Raw genomic sequence first — 12,435 nt, 5'->3', positions numbered from 1 at the left:
CTCCATTTTTGTTTGTTGAGACAGGGTCTTGCACCCAGGTTGGAGTGCAGTGGTAAAATCATAACTCACTGCAGCCTCAAAGTCCTGGGCTCAAGCAATCCTCCCACCTTGGCCTCCCGAGTGGCTGGGATTACAGGCATACCCCACCATAACCGGCTAAATTTTGTAATTTTTGCAGAGGTAGGGTCTCACTCTGTTGCCCAGGCTAGTCTCAAACTCCTGGACTCAAGAGATCTTCCTCACTGGGTGCAGTGGCTCACACCTGTAATCCCAACTTCATCTCTACAAAATATAAAAATAAAAAAATCCAGGCATGGTGGCACACACCTGTAGTCCCAGTTACTCAGGAGGCTGAAGTGGGAGGACAGCTTGAGCCCTGGAGGTCGAGGCTGCAGTGGGAGGATGGCTTGAGCCACGATTGCACCACTGCCCTGGAGCCTAGGTGACAGAGCAAGACACCATCTCAAAAAAAAAAAAAAAAAAAAAAAAAAATCCCATGAAAGGATTGTAGAATCTTGGGGCCAAGATACTAAATATTACATTTCTTAAAATCATATTGTCCTTCCTTCCACATATACATGCAGTGATCAATAGAGACATGTTTTATGAACAAAATAGAAGAGACAAAGGAAAGGGTTCGGGTGCGGCGGCTCACATCTGTAATCCCAATGCTTTGGGAGGCCAAGGCGGGAGGATCACTTGAGTCCAGGAGTCTGAGGCCAGCCTGGGCAACATAGGGAAAACTGATCTCTCCAAGGGAAAATGTAAAAATTAGCCAGGCATGGTGAGGCATGCCTGTAGTCCCAGCTACTCATGGGACTGAGGTGGGAGGATTGCTTGAGCCCAAAAGGTCAAAAAAGAAAAAGAGGTCCTGCCACCTTGGTTTCCCAAAATGTTGGGATTCCAGGTGTGAGCCACAGCACCCAGCCTCTTTTCTCTGAACTCCAAATGTTGAGTTGTGAGAGTCAGTGTGACACAGTTTGGGCAACTGTTGTGCTTTTTGTCATATCTTTTTTCCTCCAGTCAGATTTTAAGCAACTGGAGGGAAGGGTCCCAGTAGGCAGCATTTATTTTTGGTCCTTCTAGCATCACACTAGGCCCCTGGCAGGCGTTCAATGCCAGAGGAGTTGTGCATTGAGTGGACCCGTGTGTGTGTCTCCCAGCCCACAGATGAGTGGGTGCAGTGGCTGGCACAGTGCCCAGCCTGGAGGTGCTCCTCGAGGCACTGAGAGCTGCTGGGTGGCAGTGAAGCCCAGCTCTCCTCCCGCATTAGGTAGTAGAGAGGACGAAGCACCTGTAGACATCCTGCAGGGTGTGCAGCTCCAAGCGCGGCTTGCTTTCCACTCTGTGTTAGCCAAATGCCAGCTCGCCCACCCAAGATGCTGGACCGAAGTCTAACACGTTCCGACAGCAAATCTGCAAACACTCCACTCACCAGGACAGCTGCTCACGTGTGCACCTCTGTGGGTCCAGAAGATTTCAAGCACAGACACATGGCGGGATTCGGGAGACCAGTTCCCAGGCTCTCCGCATTCACAGGAGCCTACTGGCAAATGTGCTGAGAATGGACATGCCTGATTCATCCAAGGAGCTGCTCCTTTCCTGTGCCTCTTTCATCATGGCCTTACACAGGCGTCGCGAGGGCAAGGAAGGCCTTGGAGCCCCCTCGTCTGTCCCTGGGGCATCTTGCACACAGGTGGGCCCCGCATGAAGGATGAGGGACCACCGAGGCTGAGTTCACTAAGAGAACCCCACCCAGCCCAGTAATGGGTAAGAGCCCCCAGCAACGTGGTCGGCTTGTCATCCTTTGATTTTAACAAAACCGAAGGGGAATCTCACTGAGCTAAAAATCAATAGATCATTAAAAATAATCCTTAATGACAGAGAATGGATGGGCCACAATGTTTTGGCATATAGGTCAGGAGTTCAGAGAAAATGGCACTGCTATAACAAGACTCCTCTCCGTCAATTTACTTATTTACATGAACACATTTTCAGAGGTTCTACAGAAACAAAGAAGCAACCACCAAAAGCAGTGACAGAACCAGGAGCGCACACGTTTCTGACAAGGTCTTCTCTGGAAATGGGTCAGGTGCGCTCATGAGCCGAGTGAAAAACCACGATGCCCAGCTCGCTAAGAGATGCATTTCAGAGCAATCATAACATTTTATGTCCAACAATTATCAAAGTTTGTAAAGTATCCTCATTGCTTGATGTGAACAAGTGATAATTATGATGATAATTCCATCGAACAAGCAATGATTATGGCCTTATGGTCACTGGAAATACAAAAGAAAAAACCTTTACAAGATTTCCAAGATTAAATGACATTAGGACAGAATTCTGGGGTGATGGGCCAGCAAATGGAATGTAAATATCAGCTCGAGGAGGAAAAGGAAGGATGTAAAGCTAAGAAGAACTTGTTCCAGAAACATCTAACTGGGCGGTGGTCGGTATCAAATTGCCACAATACTTAGATATCACAGGATGATGTAATTTATTTTAAAATAAAATACAATACGCTAAAAACTTATTCTGTATAGTTTTGAATTAATGAGAAAAACTTTAGGTGACAACTTAAAAATATGTATGGGATACATGATTTCTCAAAAATTCTCTTAGGGATTTCACGAGCAAAACTACTTGAGGACTGAGGGCCCAGTTTCCTCTGTCTTGGCCTGACTTGGCAAGGTCCCCTCACATAAAGGCCACTTTATAATGAGACTTTCTTTGGCAACCAAATTGCTCCTTAAAGTGTTTGAAAGCTGTGGGTCTTAGTTACAAACTTGTCCGATGCAGCTGTGTTAGGACATAGGGCTGAAATTAGGCAGCAGGCTGCTTTCGAAATGACAGGCTTCCTTCTTCTCCTCCTTCTCCTTCTCCTTCTCCTTCTCCTTCTTCTTCTCCTTCTTCTTTTTTAACATTTACTTTCCTTTATCTTTTTACATTTTTAGTCCTTTTGGTTCTGCCCCATATGATCTATAGGAAAGAGCTGGCTTTTACCTCCAGGTCTGAAACGGGTTTGTGCACTTGCTGGACGGCCCCAGCCTCAGTGGTGGCTCCATGGCTGTGATGGGGCAGCTGTCCGCTGTGTCCCAGCCGCTGTTTCTGAGAGCCAGAACTCTGCCCAGCTGGCCTGCAGGGTGAGAGACATGAGGACCTGCTCTCCAGACACCCACCCAGTCACCTGCTGCTGCACCCAAGGAGGCAGCAGAGCTGTTCCTTCTTCTTCTTTTCTTTTTTTTTTGAGACGGAGTCTCACTCGCTCTGTCGCCCAGGCTGGAGTGCTGTGGTGCAATCTCGGCTCACTGCAAGCTCTGCCTCCCGGGCTCACGCCATTCTCCTGCCTCAGCCTCCCAAGTAGCTGGGACTACAGGCGCCTGCCACCACGCCCGGCTAATTTTTTTTGTATTTTTAGTAGAGATGGGGTTTCACTGTGTTAGCCAGGATGGTCTCGATTTCCTGACCTTGTGAGCCACTCGCCTCGGCCTCCCAAAGTGCTGGAATTATACGTGTGAGCCACCATGCCCGGCCAGGGCTGTTTCTTCTTTGTTAGGACTAGACAAGACCCAGGTTTTAAGGGCCACAGGCTGTAGGATTCTGCACGATGCTTCACCACCCTTGGCAAGTGCCACACCTCCCCAGACTGGATTGAGATGGCAGCTCTTCAGCCCCTTTCCAGTTGCATCTCTCCCTGCAGGTCCTGCAGAGGCAGCCCCTCCTTGGAGGCCCCCCAGCTGGTCCAGACTCTCATCCCCTTCACCACGGACCCCAGCAGCCCTCCCGTCTGCAACCTCAGGCCCTTCCATCCATTCGCTGCATGGCGACCAGAAGCTTTTAGAGAGGAACGTCTGACTGCTCCCCCTGGAACCTGCAGGATGGCTGGCACACTCCTTGGTATGTAGTGTGCCAGTGACACATGGGCCCTCTAGAATGCCATGCTCCTGACGTCTCCCCAGCTGTGGGCGCCCTGTGCTTGATGGAAGGGGAGCTGTGGGCACAGCCTCAACAGTCCAGGAGGGGGTCCCTCAGGGAGAAGGTGGGGCAGGTGCAGGGGTGCTCCTAGCAGCACGGGTGCAAGAACAGAGACTGGAAGCCTACTGTGTCCGGCGTTGCTTCATGGACCCACCTGGGCACCACTGGTGGTAGGGGCTGGTTTTGCTTTCTTATAAAAACCCAAATGAAGAGAGTAGGAGGGAGAGAAACCTAACTTTTGATGCCATAAAGGAGCGGGAACCAGGCTGCCTAGTGATCCCAAGCTCCCACATGTGCTTGCGGGACGCCGTGGGGTGCTGTCAGCCAGCGCAGCCAGCTTCAACCCCGCCACATGCACACTTTCTCTGCATGGCTGTGGCGCTGCATTGCAAGTCACATGGTGATTTCAACTCCCACACGTGGAGTTGGCATCCACGTCTCTAAGTGAACCTGCCTTTCATATTTACATTAAAGCCCGCAACATATTCACTATGATTTTGTTGGTTTTTTTATCCCAATACCTAAGTTGTTTGAATATCCAGGCACCAAATGAGTATAGGTTGGTCCCAACCATAATTACCTTCTTAAGGAAACAGCTTTTAAATAATTCAGAGTCACATCTGTGAACACCCCGCAGGCTCTGTTTGTAGATAAGATTTTCTAAAGAGGAAAAAAGTCAGATATTCCCAGGGTGGTTTTGGGGTCAGTGGGGGAGAGGAGGAGAAAGGACAAAGAATTCTGACACAGTAATTTCAAATTTCACAGCAGGGCTGGAAGAGGATAGTGTGATGAAGCCGGGTCCCAGCCTGCCAGAGCCCCCCTTGCTAACTGATAACCAGCGCCGAGGCTTTGCACTGTAACGGAGCGTGGGCCACACCTCGGCTGCCGGTCATAGCGTCACACAGCGGCTCAGGAGCTGGCTCTCTGAGACCTCCTGCCTTTCCCTGTCCAGCTGTAGGCCACGGGCCCCGCTTTCCTGGCTCAGCCCTGCAGGGCAGGTTGGAAGCGCTGCTGCTTTGCACACTGTTCACTACAGGCGTGAGCTGCAGATGCCTGTGCTGGCATGGCCTCACCAGGGCTGATCTCAACCAGCGGTGATTTTTTGACCAGCAGCTCAGTGGTCACAGGGCCTGCCGCTGTGAGCACGTTTCCCACGTGGCAGCGACGTGAAGGCCAGGAGATCCTGGGTCTTGGGGTCTGGGGCTGCCTTTTGTCCCTTGTCAGACATCTGGTATCAGCCCCCAGCCCACAGTCAAGAGCGCCTGCTTGGAAGTCAGATAAGACAAGAGTCTAGGCCTTGCCCTGAAGTTTGCTGTGGATCTCTGATGAATTATTGAACCTCATAGGGTTGGTACAAGGAAGGGGCTGGTGCTGTGTGGAGAGCCCAGAACTGCTGCTACGATTACATTCAAAAGAGAATAATGAATGGCCAGCCAAGGGCTGCTGCCTGGGGGGCTAAGAGGCTAGCATTAGAGGGTGAAGTTCAAGGGCTGAGCTCTCCCAGTGCATGGAGTATGACCCCAGCCTGTGCATGGAGGCTGAGCTGCTGCAGGAAGCAGAGCCCTTAATTCCACGGGGCCCCCCACTGGTTTAAGAGCCATCAGGGCCTGAGGAGCATCTCTTCCCTGGGACATGAAAGGCTTTTCAGAGCAGGAGACAGTGCCATGTTGCACGCTCACCCCAGAGCTGGCTCGGATGGGCCCTGGGGGTGGTGTACAGGCAGAGAAGGTGCTGAGAACGAGCTGCAGGTGTGACTGCTTCCACCTCCCCAGACTCATCTCAATGGGAGTGCAGGCTGGGCACCGCTCTGGATTTGCAGTTGTCCTTCAGACCGCCTGAGGGCAGGTGACTGAGCAGCGCCGTGCAATGCCCATCTGTCTGGAAGAACAGGCTCTGTTGGAGCCTTACTGCTTGGGTCCGAGATGTAACTCCATCGCTTTTGCTTCCTCGCTGCGTGCATGTGGCCCAATCACCTAAGCTGCTGTGCCTCAGCTTCCTTAGCTGACAAGTGGGGATGATAGCAGTTCCCACCTCACAGGCTGTTGTGAGGATGAAATGAACTAAAGTATGTAAAGTATTTGCCACAGCACCCATCCTGGAGCAAGTTCCCTGTCACCTCTAGCCTTACTCTGGCCCCCTGATCAGAACACGGTTGTCTGAGACGTTCAGGATGGAGCATCAAATGGAACAAGTACAAGTGGTGTGGGGTTCTGCAGAATCCTAATGATGCAGAACCGTGAGTCGCCTGAGTGTTCGGATGAAACAGGCATCTGCAGGGATGGGTAATTTACTGCTTGCCTTTGTGTTGCTCCTGGAAGTCTTCCAGTGGCCTTTTGAGTCGTGAAAGAGGACAACTGATCTCAAGCTTACCTGAGGCCCAAAGGCTGGTGTGTGAAGTGCTGGCCTGAGAATGGCTTTGTTGCCTGCCTGAGATGCACATCCACCCGCAAACCTCAGGCTGTGGACCCTGCATCTACTACAGAGGCCATGAGGAGTCTCTGATGTGGTCCAACCACACCGCGAACAAGATGCTGCTGGAACTGGGGGCCTGGAAACACCAGGCACCTGCCTCCTCACCCAGGATGCATCAGTTTGGCAGACAAAATGAAAGCTCAGTGCATTTTGTTTGGGGAGGATGCAGCTGGGTTGGAGACGGGCTGTGAAGCGTCGCAAGAGGACATCAGACCTATCAAAAGGTAAACACACTGAAGAAGCCCCACACGCCTCCCACGGCAAACACCTGTGGGTTAGAACTCAGGGCTGGGTTTGGCACTTCACCAGCGCCTGCCATGCTCGGCTCTTATTTCCCACGTGGACCCGAAGCCATTCATGCACCTACGATGTGCCACCCCTCAGGGACTGCCATGCAAGGATGGGATTTCAGGCAGTTTTATCCAGGCACAGGGAAAAAGCAGGTGTTCAGGAACGTGGAGCCCCTCAAACCACGAAGTCTGCATGTAACATAGACCCTGAGCAAGATGGGGCCCCTACTGTCCTCCTGGGGATGGGAATGACAATCACCTCAGCCACATTTAATCTTTTTTTTTTTTTTTTTTTTCCAAGTTAAAATGGCAGCTTAAGTCACCATCCTGAAAGAGCTTGAACTATTTTGACAGCCAGAAATACAGAAACAGGCCAGGATGGGATGAAATATTCCTAGAGTTTGAATTAGGCTCCAGGAAACCCAGAGTCAAATACTGCTATAGAAATAGGCTTGTAAAATAAATGTAACCAAAATAATTCTAAACGCCGTCCAGTTTCCAGTTAGTCAGCACTTTGCTGAGATCGAGCGCAATGATGTTACCTTCAGGTTCACTGTTACATTTCACACAGAGAATAAGGGAGTACAGGCCAGCAACACCAGCCCCATCCTGTGTGCACAGTGCTTTTTATTTCTTAAGACACTGGGTCCTATCTCTTTGCTTCCAGGAGTCACAGTTACCAAAGTGACAGCTCACCTGCAAACAGTGAAATGCTTCCTAAAAAATTCCCATCTGGCTGGGCGCGGTGGCTCAAGCCTGTAATCCCAGCACTTTGGGAGGCCGAGATGGGCGGATCACGAGGTCAGGAGATCGAAACCATCCTGGCTAATACGGTGAAACCCTGTCTCTACTAAAAAATACAAAAAACCAGCCGGGCGAGGTGGCGGGCGCCTGTAGTCCCAGCTACTCGGGAGGCTGAGGCAGGAGAATGGCGTGAACCCGGGAGGCGGAGCTTGCAGTGAGCTGAGATCCGGCCACTGCACTCTAGCCTGGGCAATAGAGCGAGACTCTGTCTCAAAAAAAAAAAAAAAAAAAAAAAAAAAATTCCCATCTATGCAGCTCTGCAATGGATATGGATGGCAACCTAGGGCCTATGGTCTGTCAATATTGATTGGATTGATTGGTTAATGCAGTAGCCAATCCCACAGAAGAAAAGAAGTGGTTGTTTGGTTTTCCAGCAGAGTTAACAAAATTTCCCGGATCTTTGAGCACATTAGTGTGTTGTACTTGCTGGAAGACGTTTGGTCAATTCTTACTGGGACTCTCTTCCAAAGAATTGCACCTCAGCCTGCCTATATATTACCTTATTCTTATAAATGGAAAAAATGAAATATTTTCTCAATGATGTCACACATGTCTAAGATATAGGCTGGCTTCATTTTCATTCACACGTGAGCCTTGGAAACTGTGTTGACTTGATCCAGCACCGTGGGAGCTGTTAGGAGCCCCAAGGACTGACCACATCCAGGCTGGAAATGGCTTAGAAGTCAAAATGCATTTCCCAAAAGTCAGGACTATATTAACCTTTGAACTTGAATAGATTAATAATAGCTTCCCCCAAAGAAGTAGAAAGCATTTAAGGGAATGATTTTTGTAAGAAGAGCCATATGCTATATCATATTTTTCAAAGTCAAAAAATACTTTTGTGTTTTTTATTAGACCACAGATTAGAAAAAACTTTTAAATTTGAAATAATTATAGATTCCTAGGAAGTTGCACAAATAGTACATAGAGTCCTGTGTCCCCACTTCCAGGGTCCCCAGTGGTGGCATCTCACAGAACCATCGGGTAACAGCCAACCCGGGAGGCTGCAATGCTGTGAGCTGCATTGGACACCTCATCTAATTTCTACCAGATCATCAATTTTTTAAGAAGGGGAAACCTCACAAATATCAGAAAGGTGTCCACGGACTCTAATGAAAGTACACATTTTCTTAAGGAAAAAAAAGATGTCATAGCTGAGGCTCTGTGCAACATCTGCATTTTTTCAGGGAAAATTCCACCTAAGGAGGTCTAGCACGGGTATTTTAAACGTTCACTGTCATGCTGGAGTACATCTGTCAGACTCCACCGACCCCAGGCCTCGGTGGAAGTTCTAGCCCAGCCTCTGCGGCCTCCTGGACGGCTCTTCACAGACACGTGCCCTTTAGAGTGGGCAGAGGGTGTGTGGATGCAGGGAGGTGGGAGACCCAGGCAATCGCTCCCAACATCCTTCTGGGGATACTGCCCCCATTGCACAAATGGCCCAGATTCCCAAACCTTGCAGGTGAGGCTGGAAAGGGGCCAGGGGGCAGGTGAACCTCTTTGCTGGGGAAACCAGCCCCTCCTCTGGGGAGGAAGACAGGAAGGTCATCCCGATTCTTCTCAGCACTGGGTCCCTCCAACGGCCATTCTGAGTGTTTTTGTGTATGCATTCTGACATCCACTTTATGGCTTTTGGTGGGGGGGGGGCGGTTTAAAATCTATTCATTTATTGCTGGTTTTATGATTACTTATGCTTTGGTTTTGAATTTCTAACAATGATTTGATAGCTTGGCAGACGACCATCATTATGGGCTAAGTGCTGTCTCTTTAAACAAATCTATTTTGTCCACTTTGGAACACTTTAACCACTTCATGGTGTCTAAACATATGTTTGGAGTTCTCCTTTCCAACATGCCCCCCTCCTCCCCAGTTCTCCTGGAGCTTAAAGTACCATCACAGAGAGAGGGATCAGGGAGCTGCTGACACTTGATGGTCACTGGAGACGTGGAGTCACCTCTGTCTCCAGACCTAGGGGAACTGCGGACTCTGGCCATGAGGTTTGCCCTCCTGCCAGGGAAGGGGGCTCCCGGACGTGGAAGGGAGTGGGAGGGATTTGGGGGAAGGAGGACACAGGCTGCTTTGGGTTAGACGGAGGGAGTGCTGGAAAGGGAGGGACCGAGGGCGAGTTCTCTTTGTTTCTCAGCTGTGCCGTGCGTCTGCCTCCCACTGCACACAGCATACATCCCTCGCATAAACATGGATGTGCCCATGGCGACCTGCGTAGGGTCCCTCCGAGCAAACACATGCCACCTCAAGAGACCCTGGGAGGTCTTACCATGACTCCCTTCTTGACCAAACTTGAGTGAGGCTCCTCTGAGTCCTCTTCTTGACCAGGCTTCAACCTTGATCCTATCTTGTCTGGCCTGCATTGCCCAGCTTTTGCAAGAAGTCCCTGCCCCTGATATCTGATCACCCTCCATAACTGAGCAAGTTCCTCATCCTCCACCTTTGAGCCTAAGTCCTTGTCCTGCCTGTCAGCAAGGATCTTGTGAGATCAGCTTAGCAAAAATCCCCTCCCACCGATGCCTTCTCTTAGCAGTTGTCCATCCACAGACCCCTCTCTCTGCTCTTTGGCCATAATAAACCCCCACTGGATCTTGCTGTATTTGAAATTGAGCCTGAATCTCCCTCCCCTTTCACAACAGTCCTGAAAAAGCCTTCCCTACCATTTTACAAATGGTAGAATCAGTTTTTCTCTGACATCCTGTGCATCATGGATGCAGAGACCCTCCATGCCATGAAACCCCTAGACCCACAAAGACAGATGAGCCTCCATGCGCCCCTCAAGTCTTGGCACCACATGGCAGGTTCTCATTGGGGATGGACTCATGTCAGGCTACAAAGCCTTTCGAGCTGGCTGTTCAGAGGATGTCAGGCTATGACCTGGGTAGCCCTGGAATGACCCTCCAGACTCAGCACTTGTGAAGGGGTGTGGGGCCCTCTGATTGGGGTATGCAGACCCTGGCTTTCATCATATTTAGCTGATCTTGGTGATCAGCATGGCCTACTCTGAACTGCTAGGACATGACTCCTCCCTCTGTCCCTGAGCAGGAGAATGTGGGCCAACTGATCTCATAGAGTGTTTTGCTTCCTTTCTCCTGGGTCTCAGGAAAATTTAAGGAAAAAAAAGAGGACTTACTTTTCTTATCTGTTGTGTTGTGCACTGTCACCATAGGAATACCGGGACCTGTGTTGGGCAGAGAATAGCCAGGAAGAAAACAAAAACAAAGCCATTAGTTTAGCTGAGAACAGAAAAAGAAAACAAGTTTTCCTTATACCATGGAGATAGATGTGCAGAGCCTGGAGAACCCGAATTCACAGAAGAGTAATCAATGATGGGATGGCAGAGGCCAGGCCGGCAGGGGGGCCAAGGCACAGCTCCCTACCTCTGCACCTGTGTTAATTACAACACACCCAACTCAAAGTCCATATTTTCAGATTATTGTAACGCCATAAAACATCATTCTATGAAGCATCACATGTGGTTTATATCCTCATAGCCTCATTTTTTACCACACAGACGCACATTCCAGGATGGCTTTACAGGTTCTTATAAATTACTGAAGCCTCAGTGCTAAGTCTGCTGGCTCCCCCAGGAAGGATGTCGCTCCATCCAATGGATCTCTCATAACCCCTTGTACAAACTTATTCGTGTAACAGGAATATTTTGAAAATGTCAAACTATATTTCAGTTTTCCCTTGAATCACTAGCTTGCAGCTTCCTAGCTGCAGGAATGTTGCAGCCCTGAGAAGTGAGAAGGAAGGTCCAATTCAGGACCAAGTGGCCCCTGATCCGTTTTCTCTGCAGGTGACTTCTCAATTCTTCTTAGCAAAAGGAGAGTCCAGAAAGAAAAAAAAAAAGTCTCTGAATTATTTTCTATATCTTTTTGAAAACATATTAACAGGCAGGCCTGGTGACTTTTCCAACCTTATTTCAGCCATTGTCCTCTGCACTCACCCGCTCCAGCTAGCTGGCCTTCCTGTAGGGCTGGAGGCATGTCAGGCCTTTTCCCACTGAGCCGCTTGTTCTCACTGCCTGAAATGCTCTGCCCCTAGACACTGCCATGGCCTGTCTTTCTCTTCATTCAAATCTCTACTCAAATGGTTTCTCCAACTGTCCCATCTAAAGGAACTCCCCTCCATGACCATGTGGTCAGCCTCCATCCTCACGGCTTTCCTGATCTTTGTAGAACTTATTATCACACACTATGCTATCAGGGCCTTATAATATGTAATTATCAGTGTACTTGCTTGCTGTCCTTCTCTTCATCTATTGCACTAGGATGTAAGCTCTGAGAGAGTCAAGAATGGTTCAGATTCACTGCTGTTATTTTCTGCATCAAGAAGGGTGTTTTGAATAGAGTTGGTGCTCGATTGCATGTTTGTGGAGTGAATGCTGAATGAGAAAGCACAGAGCATACAGGAGAGGCAGGAGAGGGAGAAGAGGCAGGAGAGGCTGCCCCTTTGGCTCAGGTGGATTGTGGGAAGATGCAGGGAGAAAGAGGAAGTGGGAAGTGGGTGGTCCAAGGGAGACAGATGCACTGTGGGAACACCGTGGCCAGGGCTGCTGCTTGTGTTCTGCTTCAGGCTACAGACCCAGGATGCCATGGACTCACAAGGGGTGGCCATAGCAAAGCTGAAGGATGCACACTATCTTGGGCAGAGGGATGGCTGGAGTTCAGTATTCCTGCAGTCATCATCAAAACTCCCCACACACTTCTGAGGGGTCATCTGACAACTGGCTGAAAGTCAGGGAATCTGCTATGGATCCCACCATGCTGAGGGCTTCAAGGCCTCACTGCAGAGGCCCCAGAGTGGACACCCTAGTCCAGGGCCCAAAGAGCATGTAGCAGAAATGCAAGGAGTCCTCTCCCCTTGAAAGGTAAGGTGGAAG

The 12,435-nt window shown here is 49.7% G+C and overlaps 1 protein-coding gene across 9 annotated transcripts in view; it reads right to left on the bottom strand.

Annotated features, from left to right (window-relative positions):
* The window catches only part of DPP6 (dipeptidyl peptidase like 6), a 1,166,688-nt gene that overhangs the window by 28,723 nt on the left and 1,125,530 nt on the right, over positions 1-12,435 (bottom strand). For 8 of the 9 annotated variants that reach the window (XM_030933144.1, XM_030933145.1, XM_030933146.1 and 5 more), the window contains one exon: positions 10,681-10,728. In XM_030933144.1, the coding sequence (XP_030789004.1) occupies positions 10,681-10,728 (48 nt within the window). Of the gene's footprint in view, positions 1-10,676; positions 10,729-12,435 lie in introns of all 9 variants that reach the window. The other variant, XR_004058085.1, reaches the window with a different exon arrangement.

The sequence above is a fragment of the Rhinopithecus roxellana genome, chromosome 6 (assembly GCF_007565055.1).
Source record: "Rhinopithecus roxellana isolate Shanxi Qingling chromosome 6, ASM756505v1, whole genome shotgun sequence".
Taxonomy (NCBI): domain Eukaryota; kingdom Metazoa; phylum Chordata; class Mammalia; order Primates; family Cercopithecidae; genus Rhinopithecus; species Rhinopithecus roxellana.
The sequence above is the reverse complement of the archived record's forward strand: the minus strand, read 5'-3'. Positions and strand labels throughout refer to the sequence as shown.